The sequence below is a fragment of the Ammodytes marinus genome (genome assembly GCF_949987685.1).
Source record: "Ammodytes marinus genome assembly, chromosome: 16".
Taxonomy (NCBI): Eukaryota; Metazoa; Chordata; class Actinopteri; order Uranoscopiformes; family Ammodytidae; genus Ammodytes; species Ammodytes marinus.
The window spans coordinates 24,599,910-24,624,351 of NC_137220.1; the positions used below are offsets into that span (position 1 = coordinate 24,599,910).

Below are 24,442 nucleotides of genomic sequence, written 5' to 3' on the forward strand. Positions count from 1 at the left end.
AAGCAGAAATTGATGCCTTGAACGCTGCAATAAGCACCATGTGTTATCAATAACATGCAGTATATCTCACCTTTAACCCTTGTTTCACTTGTGGAAGAGCAAGCCTGGGGATGAAAATTAATATTTGAAGTGGAGTCCAAAAATAGGACATCAAAGTGATAACATTTCCGACAATTCTTCTCTTTTCATGAAGAATAGAGGCACCTTCTTACCTGAGGAGGATCAGCTGCTTCTTCAGCATTTTGCTGACACCGCAGATTAAAATAATATTCAATATAATAATAAGTGCAATGCCATACTATTTTGAGTAGTCATATTAAATATAATCTTAAATAATACATTATTATAAATGTAACACATGCCTTGGATGATACCTAATTGTATTAAACTGTATTTAACTTACTTCAGCAGTTTCCAGACTTGTTGTCTTTTGTTCTTCCTAGGTACAAAATAAATCGTTGCAAATCCATGATTAGTAAAGAAGTTCTATACATTTCTAGCAACCATATTATTGTCAATTAGTTATTACACTCCTTAGTTTGTAGGCCTCATCAAAACTTAACAGAAGTTTCTCCTCCTGTAAATTTTAAATGCATCATACTACATTGTTGGCATAGAGCGACGCAAAATATATGATGTGCTGGCCTCTCAAACAAACCTACATCTCTGGTATGGAGAGAGTCCAGCCTGTCTCCAGTTTGCAGCCCAGGCAAATCTCAAACACATCCTGGTGGGTTGCAAGAAGATCTTAACACAAGGTAGATATACTTCGCGCCACAACCAAGTACTGAAGTGTTTGGCCTCAGCACTGGAGGACAAGAGAGTGTCAATCAATGCAATCCCGCCCAACGCTCAGACCACCTTCCTGCAACTCTCATCATTCATTCGGGAAGGGGCATAACAGAAGACCAAGACCCCACCATCAAGCTCAGGCCCCCTGAACTCAGCCAGAGATTGGAAAATATGTGTCGACCTAAGGCAGAGGCTTACCTTCCCACCTGAAATCGCAGTTACCAATCTGCACCCGGATCTGGTCCTCCGGTCCAAATCCTGCCATAGTGTCTTCATCGTTGAGCTGACCGTCCCTTGGGAGGATGCCACCGATGAGGCATATGAAGGGAAAATGCTGCGGTACTCCAACTTGGCAGCTGAGGCAGTGGAACGGGGCTGTATAGTGAAGTTGGGTCCAGTGTAACTAGGTTGTAGGGTTTTTGTAGCTAGTTCTACAGTAAGGCTACTGAAGGAGGTCGGCATCAGTGGGCAGGCCCAGCGAAAAACAATCAAGGAGCTTTCCACTGTTGCCGAAAGAAGCAGTCACTGGCTGTGGTTGAAGAGGAAGGAGACAGTGTGGGCTGCCAAATGACCACTTATTCGCCAAGCGACACACACTCAGGCATGATCAACCTGCGGTGAGCCTCTCTCGGCTGAGGGTGTATTGTGATAATGGCCGAAACACCTAATGAGGCCGGGGTGCACAACTGAAGATGTGTCGTAATGGCTGGAACATCTCTAAGTGGTTTCTCTGAAATCCTCCCACACCTGCTGCTTTGCCTCCGACTTCGGGCCTGTCGGTACCTTGCAACTGCCTCTGGAGTCCCCCGACTCGTTCTCTGTGGGGGTTGGCCTCCGCCAGGGCTGCGCTTTATCACCAATCCTGTTTGTGATATTCATGGACAGGATTTCAAGGCGTAGTCGTGCTGGGGAGGGGTTGCAGTTCGGTGGGCTGAGGATCTCATCTCTGTGACCTTCAGCTCTCACTGGATCGGTTCGCAGCCGAGTGTGTAGCGGTTGGGATACATCTGAGGCCATGGTGCTCAGCAGGAAACCGATGGATTGTCTACTACAGGTAGGGAATGAGTCCTTACCCCAAGTGAAGGCGTTCAACTACCTCGGGTCTTGTTTGCGAGTGAGGGAACAATCGAGTGTGAGATTGGCCAGAGAATTGGAGCAGCAGGGATTGTTTTGCACTGGCTTTACCGCAATGTTGTGACGAAAAGAGAGCTGAGTCGGAAGGCAAATCTTTCGATCTTACGGGTCGATCTTCGTTCCTACCCTCACCTATGGTCATGAAGGCTGGGTAATGACCGAAAGAACGAGATTGCGGGTACAAGGGGCCGAAATGGGCTTTCTCAGGAGGGTGGCTGCTGTCTCTCTTAGAGATGGGGTGAGAAACTCAGGTTGCGTTCCGAATCGCATACTTTCTACTATGTAGTAAGTAGAAAAAAGATTTAGGATGTCCCGATTCTTGTGGCCAGATTTAGGATGGTTAGAAGTACCCGGATGTCCTACTTCATGCGGCCAAGATTGTTAGTGTTGAAAAGTGCATCCTATTTGGGCGATTCTGACCCACAATCCAGTGCGCACGTGAAGTGACGTAACATCGACGAAGCCTCCATATGAAAACAAACGGGGATGCGATGGATATAAAAGCAAGAGGCAAGATCAAGGCGCAATGTTATGATGAAATAAGAGAGTAAAGTATGTCCCAATAGTATGCCTACTGCATCCTAACTGGATTCTTTTTATCGTCGGATGTAGTATGTAGAATAGAAAAAAGAAAGAGTATGCGATTCGGAACGCAACCTCAGTCATTCGTGAGGAACTCGGGGCAGAGCCGCTACACCTTTGTGTCGAAAGGAGCCAGTTGAGGTGGTTCGGGCATCTGGCAAAGATGCCCCCGGGGCGCCTACCTAGGGAGGTGTTTCAGGAGCGTCCAGCTGGATGGAGGCGTTGAGGAAGACCCAGGACTAGGTGAAGAGATTATATCTCCACACTGGCCTGGGAACGCCTCGGGATCCCCCAGAGCTAGTTGATGTGGCCCGGGAGGGCGAAGTTTGGGGTTCCCTGCTCAAGCTGCTGCCCCCGCCACCCGACTTTGGATAAGCGGTTGAAGATGATGATGATCTCTAAGTGGTCATCATGAAAGTCATCTCAGCAAAGAAGATGCTTTCAGCACCACTCAAGACAAGTGCTGTGCAAAATCCTTCGGGATTGTAACTCCTAGTCCTATAAAGCAAATTTAAATGAAGCAGACCAAATACATTATTTGTATAAATGATTTTCACAGCACAGAAATTACCTTTAATCCTTGTAACAATTTAAGTTTCTTCTTGAATTTTGCCCTTGGCCCCGCCTTTGAGATCAAGTTATCGATGTCTTGATGATCATGAAGAGAGTAAAGACTTTCCTTGTCAATTAATTCATCTGTAATTCCAAAAAATATTAATTTGAAAGTTAAGTGATGCAAACAGTTGCTATTTCAAAAGAAGGGAAACAGGTGTGGGCCCAGCTGTTACATTTACATTTTTAAGAACATTAAAACCGAGAGCACTGTAACGTAGAAGTGCTGCTGTATCTGTGCCTGTATAAACAAGGGAGCATAAAATTCACCAGCCCTCAAAAGTGCCAGCTGAAACCCTGAAATACGCTGCCAAAGCCATGTGTTCTATGTTTAAAGCAATTTTAGATGTGTAATGTCCCTTTTGTGTTTAAAGCCATTGCATCATCATTTGGTTTATTATTTTGTTAGGTCTTGCAGAGGCCTTGACTGAGATCTAATTAATCTGCACCCTTTTTTTAACAACCCATACATAATCTTTTATCTTGTTTTATTCTAATACAGATGGTCCAATATAAACAGAAATACCTTCAACTTTCTGTATGTCATACTCGATTAAATATGTCAGTGATTCTTGAGAACCGGGACAAAAGCCTGGGACAAAATGTAACTGCTGTTATCTTTAAAAATAAAAATATTTGAAATTGTAGATGTTTTAGGGATTAAGAATAGAACGTCTGGAGCACAATTATCCCCTTAAATTTAATTTTAGTATTATTATGTCAAATTTATGACACTTGTTATCTTCTCATGACGTCAAAAACAGTGTCCACAGAGAAGGTTTCAATCTTTCATATGCAATAAAACCTAATAAAAATTTACTTTAATGATTAAAAAGAGCTTTTTACATCAGAGGCAACACTAAATACTCTCTCATATCAATAACAAATGTTTTTCTACAACACATTCATGTTTTATAAGGTTTCTAAGTGGGGGGACACTTTTTGTCACCACCGTCAGACATTTCATTAAAATATAATAAAATCAGGCAATATGAGGGGCAGCTGTCTCCGTGAAGGACCTATTGTCACAAGCTATCTGTGCAGAGTACATTAGAGTCAGACAGGCTCTGATAAGTGTTGTAGTTTTAGAATATTTTACATTCCAAATCTTGAAAGTCATGCGTCACAACCATGATATGTCAACACCGACTTACAATTTCTGAAGAAGTTATTTGAAATGTTTCCATAATTTTATATTTCTGAAGAAGTTCATACTAGCACCAATCATCAACAGAAAAAACAAATGGCTAACTAATTCATTCCATTTTGTTTAGTTTAAGAAACGTTAAATATGTCAACACCGTCAGATGTCAACTCCGTCAGATTTCCTGTCTGACGGTGGTGACAGGCCAATGACGGAGTTGACATTCAATGTGAAGGCATTATATTTTGGTGGTTTTCAAGTTATTATAATTACATTAAATACAGAAATAGGTTTCAGTTTTTCTAATACTGTATTTATGGAAACTCTCACAATCTTCTTTTGTCATGGATGATTCTTAAGAAAGTACAGGATGATCTACAAAATGAGGCGATTTGGTCTAAGTCTTTTAGAGCTAGTCTGATTGAAACACTGTAATGTGAATCTTGAATTAACGCTCATTAATATGCTGTTAATGCTGTTATAAAATCACTGTCATTGATTATTCTACGTATTTGATGGTTATCTGGGTTTTTGTCACCACCGTCCGATATGTCAAATCCATAAGATATACTTGTCAACTCCGTCAGACATGTGTCAACTCCGTCAGATTTATATTATTATGATAACAATACATAATGATATTTGATAGTTGTTGAGGAATGGTTGGTCATATGTGAAAATCTAACCAGTCATTTAACATGAGAATGTGTTTTGAAATGTGAAACACATCTTGATTGCTGTTAATTTTAAAGTAAACATTCTATTACACAGTTCAACTGAAGAACATAGAGGAAAATCGATATAAAATATCTATAGTCATATACATTTTGAAAATATTTTTTGTGGCCTTTGTCAGTCTTGGTGAATACTTGTGATCACAATTATTCTCATGGGTCTAGCATAAATTGAGGAAAAATGTTTTTGGTGTCTGACGGTGTTGACACAAAATAAAGAATGGCAAGGTAAAAAGCCCATTTTGATAACAAGGACAAAAGCTGGGAGGTTGTATCAAAGTGTAGCCCAGTAGCTTAGTATATGTTAGAAACATACATGTAATTTAATTTGCCTAAACATAGGGTTTGTATTTTTTTCAACCTTGCACCCTGTTTTGTCCCACTTCTCAAGAATCACTGATGTAATTTGCTACTTCAGTATACTTATGAACAAATGTTAATGGGATCACTAAAGAAAATACTAGGTTTTCACCTTTTCTTGCTTATGTTTGTATTAGTAAGTCCCCCCAAGTATTGGCAAGCCATATCACGTCAAAACCCTAAAATAAGGTATGATGATACTTTACCTTTAAATTTTTCTATCCAGTCGCTGAGACCCCATTCAGTTAATGTGTTGCGCACAAACTCATCCATGATAAAGAACAGAAGCTGGAAGGTTAAAAAAAAATAATGAGTAATCACTTATTACTGCATTGCATTTATAAGATCTGTCAAGAGCAAGGATTTGAGAAATATGAGTCAGATCGCTGATAAAAGAAAACACTCACAGCATTTACAGTGTACAATAGTGTCTTTAAATCAGTAACTCATCCAGGCATTGTGTGGTGTCAACACATATATCATATTTACTGTAACAATTTAGCCAAAAATTGTCATACTTTCAGGGATTCATAATTAATACGGTGGATGGGAATCAACACAGATAGTAAACTAATGCCAACTGAATTATAGATACACTGTAACTGCTGTCTTTTAAAAAAAAAAAATCAGTTATACAACTTTTCCACCAAAATTATTGTTGCCAGCTATAACCCTAACACAGAGCAGCTCATATAATTCTGGTGGTTTACATACTGCTCTAGGAACATCCGCAATTTAAAAATGCCTATTTCAGACAAATATTTGTATTTTTTTGTTTCTCTTCAAAACTACTATTGACGGCAAACAATTGTAAGAGAAACCAACCCTGGATTATATTGATAAAACTTTTGTATCATTGACCAAAAGGGCAAGTAGAAAACACTTCAATATATGCAGCAGATTAAACAATAGAATTTGAATCAGAATTCTTTTTATTTTCAATCACCAGTTTAAACGTTGCTGAAGACTTTTCTGCATTGGCCGTTTACAAAAGTTGAAACTTTGACATTCCTCAATTTTTTTTCTCATGTATCTAATATGTTGTTTTTTATTGAATTTTGTACAGCACTTTGGTCATCTGATGTTGTTTTTAAATGTGCAATAGAAATAAATTTGACTTTGTCATTGCACAAAGTGCAATGGAATTGGGGTAGAGGCTCATAATGTATTAAATGTCTCTCAAATGTTCCTGGTTCCAAAAAACATCACTGGTGACTGACTGCAGACTAGAATCTAACAATGCTTGAGTCCAAAGAATATAATGTCCAGAAGTTTGTTGAGTTTGCAAAAAAGGTCTTCAATCAAATAAAACTGAATAATTCTAATTCTTAAAACAAACAAAAGAGCAGGATGTGGGCTATGCCATTGTAGAAAAACGTTTTGCTGTGTAATCAGCCACACCTTGCACTCTGCCCATCTCCTATTAAATTCCCACAGGCACTCAAGGTCGCCAAAAACATCCATAGCACACACAAATAATATTAAACAGAATATGGCTCCTACAACAGCTCTAATAGATTAACTGTTAAGATAACTGTTTAAGCTTCACAGACATTTAGGAACAACCAGTAGCAAACAGAAGTAGTTTGAGTATATCTACACTTTGTAAATAATACATCTAATCCAAAGCATATTAATGACTGTTATAACTTAAAAATAGCAGAGTTCTTTTTTGTATGTATTATTCTACCGTTAATGTTGTGTTTCAGTATCCTAACATATTCAGTTGTGAATTTATTAAATGAAATTGTTCTACTTACATTTTCTTTGAACCTCTCTTTGTTCTACTCTTTCTGCCTGCAAAGCAGGTTGAGCAAGATTAATTATAATGTGGAAATACATTCAAATACAAGGCACCTGTCATTGGTAAAATGATCGTCCACCACCTCAATTAAAAAGTGTAGACGCTGGCAAGGAAAGTGTTTGTTTTCAGGCACTCTCCAACAACTCTTTACAAAATGTATTCAAAAAATCAAAGAGAACTAAAGAGCCACAGACACACTTTAAAATACAACAAAATAGCTTTGGGCGGAGACAGTTTGTTTCAGGCAAGGGCTGGTTTAGGAGGTGACTTACCTGCTCTAGAGAGGTGGTTGTGGCTGGAAAGCATTGAGTGTTCAGACTCTTCTGTTAGTATTATGTCCCTCCCTATCAGCTCCTCTCTCAGTGCTGCTACCTCCACCTTCCAGCTCTCTCTATCTCTCTTGAGCTGCTTTAGTTCCTCACTGAGGGACTCAAGCTGTCTTCTCTGATTGGCTCTGTCTTTCTAAACTTCTCTCAGCCAAGCGTTGAGGACATATTCATGACTTCTCCTAAAGGTGGTCAGGACAAATTGTAATTTATCGTCTCAGTAGGTTTACAATATGATGGACAATACCATTTATTGTTATACCAGCTGTGATTTTAGCTTCATAATTCGAGTCAAAGTATAAACAGCACAATATAAAAATGTAACGTAACATCAGTAAAATATACCTAACATATCAAAAGTAGAAGAACTTGCATTTAGTTTTGTAATGAACATGCTTCATAAAATTCTAATCTGAAAACACATGCCTGATGTTCCCAAAAGTTACACTGTGAGAGTAAACCACACAGTAAAGTTGCGAGTCAAACTGCTAATTATTTTGTTTAAAGTGACCATGTTCAAAGAATTAGAAGCAATCTGTAATAAATACTGTATTATTTCAGGATACATTCAGCTGGAGCCTCTCTATTGTCCTTGAGTCTCTGTTCAATTCTTTAAATAGTTTAAGTTTTACTTGCAGTAGACATTGATTATGATGTGTTATGTTAGTAATAGTGATGTCATTTAATAATAATAAACTACAGAGATCATGGACCTCCAGTTTATGTGTTGCCTTGTTAAATGCCAGGCAGGGGGCAAAGTGCCTTGTGTGTGTGTGCTGGTCTTCCTGTTTTCTCGGCTCATCCCTCTTTCTTTCGGCACGAAACCATCGCACACACCCAAAATAACCACACCCATGCAAATAGCACGCAAAAACAATGATAAACATTTATAGTAAAGAGGAACAAAATTGAAGGGGTTCATTGGGTTAAATTGACCCCAAGGAACACCTTTGTGACAAATATGTGTACAGGACAACTAAAACATAAAATCATGTACATTTTATATTTACCCAGTTGTCCTTAATAAAATTAGGAATATTAATTAAATATAAATCAAAGCAAATGATCATAACCACTTATGTAGAGATGTCAAACATTGAATGGGGTCAATTTGCCACATAGTAACACTATTGGTTGATTGGATTGTCAATTGCCCCCACAGCAGTTTCTGATTTATATTGTATTATATTACGGCTTATATATTTGAACCTCTATGGTTTCTCTCTCTCAGTCTATCATTTAATGGTTAACATGCTGAAAACATACATACTTTTTCATACTAAAAGCCCCCAGATGGGACAGAACCTTAGCTTGCCCCCCTGTGCTGTTTGAAGTATAAATTACAGTTTGAGGACCAAGAGATAAAATTATCCAATACTTGTAAAAAAATCAACAAAAGAAATTAGAATATGAATTTACATTTTCTGTAGCTAAACTTTGAGGAACAATAAAGAGCAATTTTTCATCAGAACAACTTTTAATACTTTGTTTTTGCTGATAATATTGTACTTTAAAATACAGGACATTAACTTAATTAAGTATTTTTTTTTTACTGAATTGATTTTTTTTTACTTTACTTGAATCGGGAATTTAAGATTTGAGTACTCCTTCCACCACTAGTTTACCTAAAATGATAGAAAGCACATGACCTTGATCTAAACTTTAAGTAACTTAGAGACAAAACATTTGACCTACCAGTAAAATAAAGATGAAAAATACACACTAAGAAAAGAGCCCTATTATCATTTTGACCAGGAGGTGGATGGCTTACAATGCCACTTGGCAGTATTTATTTTCACCACAAAAGCAACTGTGCCTGCTTACACCTGTATGATAATATTGTGGCTTCACACAGCAGCACCTGCTCTAATATTGTATGGGAGTTGTCAAAAAATTAAAACAGGTCTGGTGAGGCTTATTGATTCAGTCATTGTGTGGACAGTTGTCTTTAACGAGATGCCATATAAATATATACACAGATTAGACATGGTTCATATGAAGTAAGAATTGGTTTTAGAAAATGCGAGGCCAATAGAAAACTTAGTCTGAAATCAGCATTTCAGTATGAAACAAGTTTTGCAATCATGTGATCATAAATTCCTGGACGACCTATCAGAAAGCTTTAGCTTTATTTTTTAGTAATGACTCCAATTAAAAGTTTGACATCAAGTGGTCCCTTTTTCGCTCTTATTTACGATCCAAAAATTGTAATGTATTATTCTGTATTGTATAAAATGTAACCATTTCCATGTCCACTATCCAGAGGTGTTCTGTTGAATACCTTGAATATTCTAGCTGCTTTTATTTATTTTTTTACCAAGACTTGCACATTACCTGTAAGTATTCTCTGAGTCTCTTTCTGAATTTTACTCTTGGTCCAGTTTTCGGAATCAAGTCATTGAAGTTGCCCAACTCCTCAAGGCTTAAGAACGTTTGCTTAGTAAGTAAAGCCTAGTTGTGTTATATTTTCCTTGGCTGTAAACTAATTTATTACTTCCTGGTGCACAGCATAACCAGCAAATTACTCCTCACACACTTAAAAAAAGGCATAGCCATGTAAAAAGGATACACATTCTCTGTTTCTCATATAAGAGCACACACACTTTTATTTTGCAGTAAGCAACACTTGTCCTTGAAGAAAAAATCATTCTTTGGAAAGCCTAAAGTCTGTCAAATACAAACTGTAGTATGTACTCAAGGTTCAAGGTTTAAAGTATGAACCCATACAAATATTGAACCTGATGCGTGTTCATCCCAATCTATTAATACTAAACGCAAAGTCAAATCATGAATAAAAAACATGAAAACACATTCAAAAAGAAGCAAAAACTGCTAAATCATAAAAAAAGTATCTGGCCATTATAATGAAAGTAACATTATGCCTGCCTTTCCCCATCATCTCTGTCCACCTCTGATCTACAATTACTTAATTGAAAAAATCCAATCCCTCTATATGTAATACACAATAAGCAAATTCAAAGCACATATCAAAACAACACTCAAAGAGAACAACTTCACAAAAATGGTCGGGACCAAATTCAGAGTCTTCTTTTCTCTAATCCATGTGATCGCAGTGAATTTTCCTGATCTACATGCAAATTTAGAATCAGTGTAGATCAAACAAAACGATTGTCAGTTAATAACTAAACACTTGTTTCTCTTGTATCATACAGTATATTGTCTATCTACTTCTCGTACATGAACAGACAGAAACTATTACTATGCTCTAAGCAACATTTTTGTCCTTTTTGAGAAAACAAAATCATTCTTTTAACCTTTAGTCTGTCAGATACAACCTGAAATATGTACTTTAATCAAGGTACAAAGTCTAATCTAGAAACCCATACAATTGTTGATATTGTAGCACATAAAACCCAATGTCATCGCTCCATGAAATAAAAACATTGACACAGCATGAAAATATATTTGAGAAGAAGCAACTGCTAAATGATTAAAAACAAGACTGTGGGACATGGAGGCTAAGACCCCTACAATAAAAATGGCAATGCTTACCCCGCCCGACACACACACACACACACACACACACACACACACACACACACACACACACACACACACACACACACACACACACACACACACACACACACACACACACACACACACACACACACACACACACACACACACACACACACACACACAACTTTTATGATCAATTACCACATACAGTATAGGCAAAAAAGCCTCAAGTCCCCGCCATTTAAAAACAAATCTTTTACATGTCTGTCACAACAAGCAAACTAAAAGTAAATGTACAACAAACTCAAAGGATCAGGGGGAAAAAACATTATAAAACAGGTTGAGACCAAATCAAGTGGCCTCTTGTGTCTAATCCATGTGCTCGCAGGCAGCTTTAGTGGGTCATCAGGCCCCTGTTTGGTTCTCTTTGCTGAGAAAACCTGAAATGTCCACATAAAGATAAATGGCATGGTCGTTACGTTGAACAATATTGATAGAATGTTTGGATCATCAGTTTCCCTAAAACGTACCTGTGCACACATCAGTTATGCGGTGCAGCTAACTGCTTGTAGTATCTCTCCACCTCCTCAAGCTTTCCTTTAAAATCTAAAGAAAATATATAAAGAAAAATAAAATCTGTATTGCTTAAACCAAGTGCAGTAATAATATTCTACTAAATGTTTTAATTTATTGAAGTATAATATTCAGAGTTTTTTTTAAAAGTATGCCATTCATATTTTGATATATTCGATTTACCTGGGATTGAGTGGCCATCAGTTTTGAGTGACAGGTCGATTGATTCCTGCATTGTTTTCTCCAGTTTCTTCAGGGTGTCCTCCTAATTCAGCAACAAAATCTTTATCACTAATCACTCACATTGATACAAATTGTATTCTAGGTTGACTGAATCCTACATAAATACACTGAACATAGAAGAAGCCTTACTGTAAATGATGAACTACAATTACAGGTAAAGACAAGGATGTTTAGATCAACATGTTTTACTACGTCATAGTAAGATGTTTTTAGGAAAAGTAACAAACCTTCAAGTCATTCAGCTTGTTCAACATCGTGTCTTTAGCTTTCTCGAACATGCTGTCCTTTAACTTATTTACGTGCTTCTTAATAGTGGACTTCATATTTTTCATCGAGTCCAGTCCTGTATATTGTGCTGCTTCTACAATAGAACAGACATGTTTGTACAATCACAATGCATGTTTATGTGTATTTTTATAGTTTCAGGTTGTAGATGTAATTTCCTTTATTTAACCTCAAAAGATCAATGTCATGGTCTTCTATCTTACCTTCATAGCATTCATGCATTGATTCCTCGATGGACGTTGTCAGACTGCTGTAGATTGCTTTCTTACTCTTCCTGATGTTTTTGTGGAGCAGTGTCCTGATTTCTTTTTCCTTGAAGAGGGATTAAATACAATGAGATAATATTGATTTTAATTAAGTCAAGTTAATAGAAATAAAGGTTATCATGTATTATTTTTTATAGACTATACTTCTTCTCTTACAAGCTATAACATATTTGAACTGATTTTTTTGAGCAGCACATGTGATATTTACCCTTTTTATTTACCTTTCTAACATTTACTATATCGATAGAATACAGCTTCTCTGACACAGCTAGATAATGGAATATGATGGTTATTAACTCATCTCTACCTCTCTCTTGAGAAATATCAGTTGCAGTTCGACATCCTTGTGTTCTTCAATCAGCCTCATTGTGTCAAGTGAAAACGTGTTGATGACCCCGTTGAATGGTGCACTTTTTCTTTCATTTCTAAAACATGTTAACAAATATAAATGTTAAAAAAGTAAGCATCGACACGTTTATAATCAAATAATTAACCAATTAACAAACAAATGAAGTCATCTCCTACGGGAAGGTCTTCCTGAATTCCTCATCAATGCTATCAGTCAGGCATGAAGCTAACTCCACATTGAGGTTTATTTCTTTCCCTTTTTTTGGTTTGTGGATGCCATTGTTCTCAACAATACACTTCAATCTCCTGTGAAAAGCCCCACCATGAAACCAAACAAAATAAAACAAACATTTTAAAGACAGTTAATCATATGGAAGTGCAGTTGTTTTGATGTAAATTATAATTTAAATACTCACCGGATTTAAGACGGGCTTCAGCAATTTTTCCCATGAACTTCTGGATTTCTCAACACCCTCACTAAGGCATTTAACAAAAGCCTCTTGAGCCTCTTCCATGGGTTTTCTGACTTTATCAAGTTCACGCCTAAGGAGGTCTTCAAGGACTTTGCACACATCCATTTCATTGGCACCCTGAAATCAATGACAACACATTCTGTATTTAAGTATATTAAAATATAATGCTTATGTCACTGCGGTTCATTCAAAATATTGTTATATAATTTATTCATAAAGGTCTGTGATTATGTAGCCTCTGTGATGCAAAAAAAACAAACAGGAAATCGACTATGTTGATGGCTTCAATTCTGCAGGGGTGAAATTTCACTGTTCCAGTAGTCTCGCAAAGCCAGACCAAACTACAGCACGTAGTATGGTCTGGAAGCACTCTGTTTAGAGCCGTCTATTCGGGTGGGGAAACCGGGGGAAACTGGGCTAGCATGTTTGTATTTGTTTAAACCAATCACAATCATCTAGGGCGGGGCTAACCCCGGGAAGCAGCAGCGGTGTCCTGCAAAATAGTGCCGGGGGGGGACTTATTTTGATGGAACGTCTTCACGTCCAGAGACTGTCAGAGAAATGGCAAAAACCCGCAAACGCCACACAAAAACTATTAAAGACAAAAGGAAAATACATAGTGTGTTGCTTTCTAACCAGCATGTCAAGACACCATACACTTTAGCCCCCGAGGAGCTCACGGGATAACTTAACCGGAGTTAACTAGCCACGTAGTGTTATCTCTGGTAACATTATCATCGGCGGTTGAGAGGACGGCTACGGCGGTCGAGTAGAATTTTTAGCATTCGAGAACTAATGTCACCACCTCCTATCGCTGTAGTCAGAGCCGTAGTCCGTCTGTTTACAGGCAGAACAGGGTTTTGACGTTGTGAGCGCTACACCAACTGCAGCAAGTAGCCGTAAGAGTTGCTAGGTGATAGTGGAAGCCGTTGGAATCTTTCCCCGTCGCTAAAACACCGCTGGTTAGTCCCTAATTCACCAAAGAAAGGGAACGGCGGATCTTAATCTAGCTGGTTATAAGGTCCGGTGCTCAATTCAAACCCCCACGCTTCATTTTCCAGAGTTTAAGAGGGTATTTCTGCCCGGGGGTAGTTGTACAATGAAGTTGGACAGCTAGGCTAGGCTGCGTCCCGGACCGCCGCCGCCAATATTATTATCCCGAAGTATCGCCACACTTTATTTCTGTCTACAGTAATGTGACTTCTCACACCCTGTGTGTGTGTGTGAGAGAGAGCGCTGCACATAAGCACACGGGTTGACTGTGAGCGAATTGTTTCCGAATTTGAGGGGGATCACAATAGGGGAAAGCCAGCAACCGGAAAAGGAGGGGGCTGCGTCAGGGCTGCGTAGCTTGCCGCCGCAAGCGAATAGACGCTGGCGGAAGTGGTCATGCCAGACTACTGTTCCAGTGGCATTTAAAAGTTGTTATTCCAGATAGATCCAAAAAGTATTTCACTACACTTGGCAATTGTTTCCACTGCATTTGAGCGTAGATTACTTCAACTTACTTATTTGCCTTGAATATTTATTATTTTCTTACAATATTCATGACAATATTAATGAAGACAAAGTTATCTCTTGACCTTACCACTTCTCTACATCTTGCCCCTTGAATGAGCGAGAGAATCCCACGAGCTCCAGACACATAGTTTAATGTTTCTGAGTGACTGTCATTGAGATTTTGCAGAAAATCCTGAAGTTTGGGAATTTCTGTAAATCAAATTGCAGCTGAATCTTACATATTCAAATACTACCCTAATTACAAACTTAAATTGAAATTACACAATCTAATAAGTCATTTTTGTGACAAAAAAAATCACTCTATCCAGTGTTTATATACAGTATGGAGACTTCACCTACCAGTTTCATCTGGTTTTAGACTGCTCACTGTGAATACTTGGAAACAGTCTTCACTGAAATGTTTCTTTATAGAAAAAAAGAAAACGTTTGATTTGAAGATAGGCTTGCAGTTGTAGACAATATTTGTGTGAGAAAATATTATCCGTCTATAAAACTCACCTTAATTTTCTTTAATTTGCCGAATTCTTTTTTCACTTCTTCCTTGGCTGCTGAACTAAAGAAAAAATATGTTTTCTACAGGAATTTCCTTGAAAAAAGTTTTCAGTACTTATTTATCTATTATTGGGAACATGATGCTCACTGTACACTGACTAAAATAGCTGACACTTACCCAGATAATTGGAATTAACTGGAAGTGTACCAACTAAACAGTGTCTCATAATTAAATGAACTCACACTGAATTTACATTTAGAAATCAGTTCCTTTACAGAAAATTGTTTAATAAGCTTTGGGGTCAGTATAATATTGTTATATTAATTTGGATGGAGGAGCTCCTTTCTTTATTTGGGAATAAATAAATATCTTGCTTCATTTCTGCTAATGTAGAAAACACAAGCAAATACAAACCAACCTGGAAGTCAGCTGTGCTCAGTAAGTGTTTTTGCAGACACATGAGTATTTGGTGATTGGGAGGAACAGCCTGCCAAATATGTACCAGAGTGGTGTTTGGTTTGTTTATGCTAGTCAAGGAATATCAATAAGAAATTGTACTTCCTACCAGGACAAAATAGGGGATGTTCCAGGAGAATGTGGTGCTGGGGTTACTCTTGATGTATTAGTTTGTGGGTTAAATACAACAAGAACCAAATGAATGAAAATGGAATGATGGTTGTTTTTAACGCGCACTTTTGTAGCAAGAGCAGCAAGCTATCCACAATTTCTCTCCAACTGGCTTAGACAGGATGGGATTTTGATTATTCCCCTGTCAGGTACACACAATCTATCTAACTTTGTTAATTAGGAGACATGCCTACCCTTCATGTTACGAATAGACATTTGTTACTTATGAAACCAGATTGAGAGCCGTGTCTGTAGGACCTTTTCAGAGGCTTCACCAGGGTTGTCACTTGTCACTGATCCTGTTTATATTGTTTTGACATTACAGAGGTGAAGTTGAATATGGAGTGAGGAGGGATCAACCCGCCGCTCAGACCACATCACCCCTGTCCTCCAAGACCTTCACTGGCTTCCCATCAAATACCGGATTGATTTCAAAATATTACTCATCACCTTCAAAGCCCTCAACAACCTGCCCCCCCCCCCTAACTCTCGGACCTTCTCCACCGCCATACCCCTACCCGCTGTCTCAGGTCCTCAGATGCCAACCTCCTCCACCCCATCAGGACCAACCCCACGCCATCAGACAGAGCCTTTGCTGCAGCCGCCCCCACCCCCGCCCTCTGGAATGCCCTCCCCAACGACATCCGCAATACCAACACTCTTTCATCCTTCAAAACAGCCCTAAAAACACACCTTTTCACCCTTGCTTTTAACCTTTAAACGTTACGTTTTGTTTGTTTGTTTTGTTTAGCTTTTGTGAAGCGTCTTTGAGCACTGGGAAAAGCGCTATATAAATTTGATCTATTATTATTATTATTATTATGGGGGGTGATGTGTGAAGCAGTTATCTAAATTGCACAAATGATTTAACTAGTACTTTTACTAGTCTTAAGTGTCTTACCAGTGTCTTATTTGAATGCTATAACTAACTTTAAATAGCCTATGTATAATAGCATCTTCGATGTACTTACTGAGCATCTGAATCTTCAATAAGATCCGACTTGGTGCAGATGAAGTGAATGTGCTGACATTCACCACCATTTCCCATGAGGCTACAAACACTTTCCAGGATCTCCCAGGGTTCTTTTTCTGCTACCGGTCGATTAATCTCAGTCACGATCCAAACAGTAGAGTAACTTCCAACAAACTGTAATGGCATCATTTTCAGTCCTTTGTAATAGCATGATGTTACAGTATCCAGATAACATACAGGTGAAACTCGAAAAATTAGAATATAAAGTTAATTTATTTCAGTAATTCAACCTAAATGGTGAAACTAATATATTATATAGACTCATTACATTCAAAGTGAGATATTTCAAGCCTTTATTTGTTATAATTGTGATTATTATGGCTTACAGCTTATGAAAACCCCAAATTCAAAATCTCAGAAAATTAGAATATTACATAAAATCAATAAAAAAAAATATTTTAAATACAGAAATGTCGGCCCTCTAGAAAGTATAGTCATGCATATGTACTAAGTACTTGGTTTGGGCCCCTTTTGCACAAATGTTTGCCTAAATGCGGCGTGGCATGGATGCTATCAGTCTGTGGCACTGCTGAGTTGTTATGGAAGCCCAGGATGCTTTGATAGTGGCCTTCAGCTCGTCTGTATTGTTGGGTCTGGTGTGTCTCATCTGCCTCTTGACAATACTCCATAGTTTCTCTATTGGGTTCAGGTCAGGAGAGTTGGCTGGCCAATCAACACAGTAATACCATGGTCAGTCAACCAGTTACTTGTGGTTTTGGCACTATGGACAGGTGTCAAGTCTTGCTGGAAAAAGTAATTCAGCATCTCCATAAAGCTTGTCAACAGACGGAAGCACGAAGTGCACTAAAATCTTCTGGTAGATGGCTGTGGTGACTTTGGACTTGATAACACAGTGGACCAACACCATCAGATGACATGGTGCCTCAAATCATCACTGACTGTTGAAACTTGACAGTTGTCTTCAAGCAACTTGGATTTTGTGCCCCTCCACTCTTCCTCTAGACTGTGGGACCTTGATTTCCAAATGAAACGCAACATTTCATTAGGATCAGTGATGATTTGGGGTACCATGTCATCTGCTGCTGTTAGTCCACTGTGTTATCAAGTCCAAAGTCACCACAGCCATCTACCAGAAGATTTTAGAGCACTTCATGCTTCTGTATGTTGACAAGCTTTATGGTGATGACAATTTCCATTTCCAGCTAGACTTGGCACCTGCCCACAGTATCATAAACCACTGGTAACTGGTTGACTGACCATGGTATTACTGTGCATGAATGGCCAGACAACTCTCCTGACCTGAACTCCATAGAGAAACTATGGACTATTGTCAAGAGGAAGATGATACACACCAGACCCAACAATACAGAGGAGCTGAAGGCCACTATCAAAGCAACCTGGTCTTCCATAACAACTCAGCAGTGCCACAGACTGATAGCATCCATGCCATGCCGCATTGAGGCAAGAATTCATGCAAAATGGGCCCAAACCAAGTACTTAGTAGATATGCATGATTATACTTTCTAGAGGGCTGACATTTCTGTATTTAAAAACCTTTTTTATTATTGATTTTATGTAATATTCTAATTTTCTGAGATTTTGAATTTGGGGTTTTTATAAACTGTAAGCCATAATAATCACAATTATAACAAATAAAGGCTTCACATATCTCATTTTGCATGTAATGAGTCTGTATAAGATATTATTTTCACCTTTAAAGTTGAATTACTGAAATAAATAAACTTTTGCACGATATTCTAATTTTTCGAGTTTCACCTGTAGTAATAAAACAAAGCATTGTAATTGACTGGCATACCTCTTTCCACATTTTATCTCTGCTCTTGTTACGGTCACCATTGCCAGGAAGATCCACAATTGTGACATGCTTGAGAAGATCATTATTGGGCACCCTGATGGTCACACATTTCACAAGTGGCCAATACCACCTCTTTTCTTTACTTTTTTTGTCCTTTGTGTCAGTTCTTGTGTATTTCACAACTCTTGCAGATAGCTCTTCGGCCTACAATAAAAACAAATAAATAAGATTAGGAAAACTTAAGGTAATTTAATTTATTTGCACATTTTAAGTGCTTTTTTAATTTGCATGACATAATTAGAATAAGTATAACATAAAAAATGTAAAAAAGAACATCAAGAATCATTAATACCATTTAAAGTACCAACAATGGCTTACTTACTGAATCACATGTCAGGGTCTTTTCCCTAGACTTGAGAAATTCTGGGATTTCTCTGAAACATTTGTTGTCGAAGAGGTTTTCTTTGTTTATGTTTTTCCACTCTTCGCCATACACCGCTGAAAGCTTTTCAACAGTGTCACCATAATCGTCATCTTTCTGATCATTGTCCTGATCTGCATTATCCCTATTATCCTGCTTTTCAAAGGGCCAAAACTCCTCACTCCACTCCTAAAATAAAAAATATGACATTTAATTTATTTTAATTAAAAAGCATGTTATGTATCCAGCAACTTTGTATTTGCAGCTATATCAAACATTTTCAAATAGCTTCAAGAAAACAAACATTCAGCCCATTTTACCTTTTTTGTAATGAACTCAATGTCTGCCTCATACTTTGAGTTCAGCATGTTAGCCTCCACTTTAATCATGGTTGAGGTACAAGCAGTGACACTTCCAGAGGGCAAGAGATTCTCTCCAATGACAGCATTTATCAAGGAGCTCTTTCCAGCCCCGGTTTTACCAAAGACACCGACCAGCTCCCTCTTGTCTGTCTCCAAATTGTTGATTTTATCCCTGTCGCATAATTGATAAAAATTGATTAATTAGATCAATTTATTTAGCATATATTTAGTCTCTAAGAAGAAAATAGAATATTTTCGATTTGCATATTCAGATACACTTTTGTAAGAACCTTAAGATCCGATCATCATTAAAGCTACCCTTACCTTTGTTGCATTTTTACACTTTTTTTGGATTAGGTTAAAATGGTAGGCCTATTAATAAGGTAATGACACTCTAAAATGCAAGACAGACCCACCAGGAGTAAAAACAAACAATGATTTCAATCTCATAATAGTTTGTGAAAACCAATGATATTATTCGGTCTGCCGTCTGCTTCTGTATTGCGCATTCTCAACTAGAGGGTTTGTTTTGATTCCACGGCAGACAGTAGCGAGTAGCGACCATTGTAGAAAAGGCCCCAACGTTCATACGTTACAGTGTTGTTATTTCTTACAGTGTGTTAAGATGTGTTTTGTTCAGTGTGGATAGCTGTCAGTTAGGGCCGTGATGGCATCAGTCGGCCAGAGAGCCTGTTTAGTAAGTTTCCTTTCTCTTCTCCCTCGGTCAGATGTGTGAGCATGCAAGTTGCCGCAGTGAGCGATCATTCCACATGGAAACGTGTTTATCTGAGTTTAAATGTGAATCACCCGTGTGTGAGTATGTACATGCAGTCCCGATCGCTGTTATAATATAGTTTGCATGTTATTAACGGCTGCGATTCGCGGGTCGCAACAGCTGTTCTAACGATCTCCTCACGAGCGGAGTTTAAGCCTTTGTTCTTTTCCCGCAATCTATATGCGGCTGTGCCTGTGAAAGAAGGAAAATAAAGAGCGGATAAAACCCTTCTCCTCCTCTCCTAGTCTCATGCTTATAATCTGAAGCCTTTGGTCATAAGTGGTGTTCTGGCCGACACCTCTGAAGTGAAACCAGTGATACAAGCAGATCAGCGCGGTACCGGTACAGCCACCAGTTTCCTCCGCTACAATATAACTCACGTGCTTGCGCGGAGGCAGTAGGTTGTAAGTCTGCTTGTGTAAATAGAGTTTCTTCAACAAAAAAAATAAAACACCGGGGATGGGAATGAGGGGGTGGGGCATTGGAGGGAGGCGGGATGGTATGATAGTGCTGTAATTCTCAATTGCAGGATCGGTAAGAGTCCCTTTAAAGTGTATGTTAGGCTAGAGACAATAAAATAAACAACGGCCATCATTTTTACATTTAAAGCGACAATAGGTAGGAATATTTGTTTGGCAACATCGAAAAGCCGTACTGCAACTGCACTGTCGTGAATAGTAGAGTCTGCCTGCAGTAGGCTACTAGTGTTGTAACATAAGGGAATAAGGGAAATATATTTCCATATTGATTATATCACATATATTGCTTAACATCCACGCTATTTATTGTGAACTTTGTCCCAGGCTTTTTGCTCACACATACAAATGTTGCTATTGTGAAGTTTGTCCAAGGCTTTTTGCTCACACACACAAATGTTGCTATTAATTAAAAAGATTTGTGCTCCTTATCTCAAGGCCGAGAGGCCTGCAGAAGACTCCAGGCTGAAGAGATCCTCCCTAAAACATTCCTTATCAGAAACGACTTGCACCTGCAATCCTCGCAAAGTTACAAACATAACTTTAAAGCACAAGCACACAAACCTCTTCCAATAAGCTTCTGATATTCTGTTTAGTCTTTAGTCAATGTCTGTACCACGTATGTATGCAGTCCTGATACATAACTTGGATTACACTTATTTTGGCACCGGGTAAAGCTGCTAACTAGCTCTGTGTCGGACCATAGATCTACATGGTCTGTGTAGAACTTTCTGTGTACTAGTCTAGTGGAACTAGGCCCATACCAATGAATATGAAATAGGGAAAAATTAATAAACTCTACACTTACTTCAGGAACTCATTGAGCTTTCCGTTGTCTTGGTCAGTTATTTCCGTTTTGACATAGCTCATGATTGTTTTCACTTCACTCATGATTTCTTCTGTCAGAGTAAAAGTAAGAACTTTCAGTAACCATGAACTACTGTATCCAGTAAAGTAATTCATAATGAGGAAATTCCTCTGACATGTCAATTTAGGATAGATCAGAGTGTATCATCAGACTTATAATATGGTAAATTAGATAAACAAGTTGTCTGGGTTTAAAACATCATACAGATAAGGGAAATGGTTAAATTATATACTAAGTACCAAAAGCATACATTATGTTGCTATTGATACCTGTGGTTAAATGTACATATAATACATAATGACTGTTGAGTTGTTCTGTTAAGACCAGACCCTGGCCAACCAATCAGACAGCATTTTGTATGGCCGTTTATTAAGTTATTATTCAGTAAAAATTACATTATATAAAAGCTCTATAATGGTTTGTAATGTTTTAGAACATTATATACATACCTGATTTTGATTTCGGTTTAGTGTCATGTCGTTTTGAAGGTGGTGATTCCGATTTGCTGGAACTGCCCTTATCCAACTTTCTCTTTCCTTGTGGCATTAAAATTAAAAAAAATTAGAAAAGCCAAAAAGTCAGGTTTGTTGCATGTGCGTCTTTAAATATTTAAACATGTTTTCATTATATTTTTAAGTCAAAGCAGAAATTGATGCATTGAACACTGCAATAAGACCCATGTGTAATCAAAAACATGCAGTTTATCTCACTTGTATCCCTTGTGTCACTTGTGGAACAGCGAGCCTGAGGATGAAAATTAATATTTGACTTCCTGGCAAAACTTTGGCAAGTGGAGTCCGAAAATAGGACACCAAAGTGATAACATTTCTGGAATTTCTGTCATCTATTATTATTATTATTATTATTATTATTATTATTATTATTATTATTATTATTATTATTATTATTATTATTATTATTATTATTATTATTATTATTATTATTATTATTATTATTATATATTGCCTCTATTCTTCATGTACATACTTAAAGAAAAGAGGCACCTTCACTGATAACACAAAATGATCCTTACCAGGATCAGCTGCTTCTACAGCATTTTGGTGACACTGCAGATAAAAATAATACTCAAAGTGAAAGACTGTGTACTATTTTCTGAATAAATTTTAAATATAATCTAAAATAATATGTGAGTATAAATGTGAAAAATGCCTATGATGATACATAATTGTTTTAAACTGTATTTAACTTACTTCAGCAGTTTCCAGATTTGCTGTATTTTGTTCTTTCTACAGGTACAAAACCCATGATTAGTAAAGGAATTCTATAAAATCATAATAAATGCCATTATTGTCAATTAGTTATTACAATCCTTTGTCTGTAGGCCTCATCATCTATCTACATTGTTGAAATTAATTAGACCAATTATGCATTTGTGTAAATTATCTTCACAGAGCATTACGTTACCTTTAGCAACGTAAGTTCCGTCCTGAATATTGCCCTTAGCCCTATCTCTTGGATCAAGTCATTGATGTCTTGATCATTAAGACTGTAAATACTTTTCTTGTTGATGCGATGACCTGTAAATAAATACAAATACAATTGAAAGTTAAGTGATGTAAAAATCTCAAATAATTTCAAATTCCAATATCATAAAGAGTTAAATAATCTCCTTATTAAGAACATTAAAACCTCACAGAGCTAAGGGTTATTGTAAGAGTTATTCATCACTTTGCCTTGATTTCAGTGCTTCTCGAACTGAGATCCTCATCCCATTTCTCAGTATATAGATCTCTCTTGCAACAACTACCTTGCGTACGCTGATCATTGAGTAGTCAGAGGTATAATAGGCACAGAGCACTGTAACTAGTGCTGCTGTATCTTTGCCTGTATCAACAAGGGAGCATACAAGTCACCAGCTCCCAAAAGTGCCAGCTGAAACCCTGAAATATGCTGCTAATGCCATGTGTTCTATGTTTAAAGCAATTTTAGATGTGTAATGCCCCTTTTGTGTTTACAGCAATTGCATCATCATTTGGTTTATTATTTTGTTTGCACCATTAGGTTTTGCAGAGGCCTCTTACTGAGATCTAATGCACCCTTAACAACCCATACATCATCTTTCTATAATGTATATATTTTTACACACCAATTATGTTGTGTTTTTATGTCTGTCTAAAAGAGATGGTCCAATATTAACAGAAATACTTTCAACTTTCTGTATGTCATGCTCTAATACATTTCACACTGCAATACAACAGCGTTTTTAATATGGTTTACTCAAACTTAAATTAAATATGTCATTTGCTACTTCAGTACACTTATGAACAAATTTTAATGGGATCACTAAAGAAAATGCTAGGTTTTAACCTTTTCTTGCTTATGTTTGTATTAGTAAGTCCCCCCAAGTATTGGCAAGCCTTATCACGTCAAAACCCTAAAATAAGGTATGATGATACTTTACCTTTAAATCTGTCTATCAACTCGCTGAGACCCCATTCAGTTAATTTGTTGCGCACAAACTCATCCATGATAAAGAACAGAAGCTGGAAGGTAAAAAAAGAAAAAGAAAACATTGAGCAATCAATTATTACTGCATTGCATTTATAAGATCTGTCTGAAGCAAGGATTTGAGAAATATGAGTCAGATCGCTGATTAAAGAAAACACTCACAGCATTTACAGTGTACAATATTGTCTTTTTTGTCTTTTAATCAGTAACTCATGCAGGCATTGTGTGGTGTCAACACATATGATATTATATTTACTGTAACAATTTTGCCAAAAATGATGGTCATATACTTTCAGGGATTTATCATTAAATAAGGTGGGCAGGAATAAACAAACATAATAGCAAACTAATAACTGAATTATTGATACACTGTAACTGCTGTCTTTTTTCAGTTGTGTGTTATAAAACTTTCACACAAAATTATTTTTGCCTGTCACAACTTCAGCCAAAATTTCGTTTTT

General features: G+C 37.5%; 2 protein-coding genes across 3 annotated transcripts in view; both read right to left on the bottom strand.

Annotated features, from left to right (window-relative positions):
- The window catches only part of LOC307262564 (nuclear GTPase SLIP-GC-like), a 42,900-nt gene extending 18,890 nt beyond the window's left edge, over positions 1-24,010 (bottom strand). For both annotated transcript variants that reach the window (XR_013845249.1, XM_080043493.1), the window contains exons 1-7: positions 23,935-24,010; positions 22,938-23,050; positions 22,223-22,256; positions 21,962-22,048; positions 21,453-21,543; positions 19,352-19,565; positions 18,993-19,220 (exon numbers count right to left, since the gene is read on the bottom strand). Coding sequence is in view for 1 of the 2 variants with exons in the window: in XM_080043493.1 (XP_079899619.1) it covers positions 18,993-19,220; positions 19,352-19,565; positions 21,453-21,543; positions 21,962-22,048; positions 22,223-22,256; positions 22,938-23,050; positions 23,935-24,001 (834 nt within the window). In the remaining variant the exon portion in view is untranslated. The remainder of the gene's footprint in view (positions 1-18,992; positions 19,221-19,351; positions 19,566-21,452; positions 21,544-21,961; positions 22,049-22,222; positions 22,257-22,937; positions 23,051-23,934) is intronic.
- LOC307262565 (nuclear GTPase SLIP-GC-like) lies at positions 11,501-12,983 on the bottom strand. The gene is made up of 6 exons (XM_080043494.1): positions 12,864-12,983; positions 12,646-12,763; positions 12,276-12,384; positions 12,015-12,148; positions 11,728-11,809; positions 11,501-11,577 (listed from the first exon to the last, which is right to left on the bottom strand). The coding sequence occupies exons 2-6, from the start codon at positions 12,703-12,705 to the stop codon at positions 11,513-11,515; spliced, it is 450 nt and encodes a 149-aa protein (XP_079899620.1). The 5' UTR covers positions 12,706-12,763; positions 12,864-12,983; the 3' UTR covers positions 11,501-11,512.
- Positions 24,011-24,442: the final 432 nt, after the last annotated feature.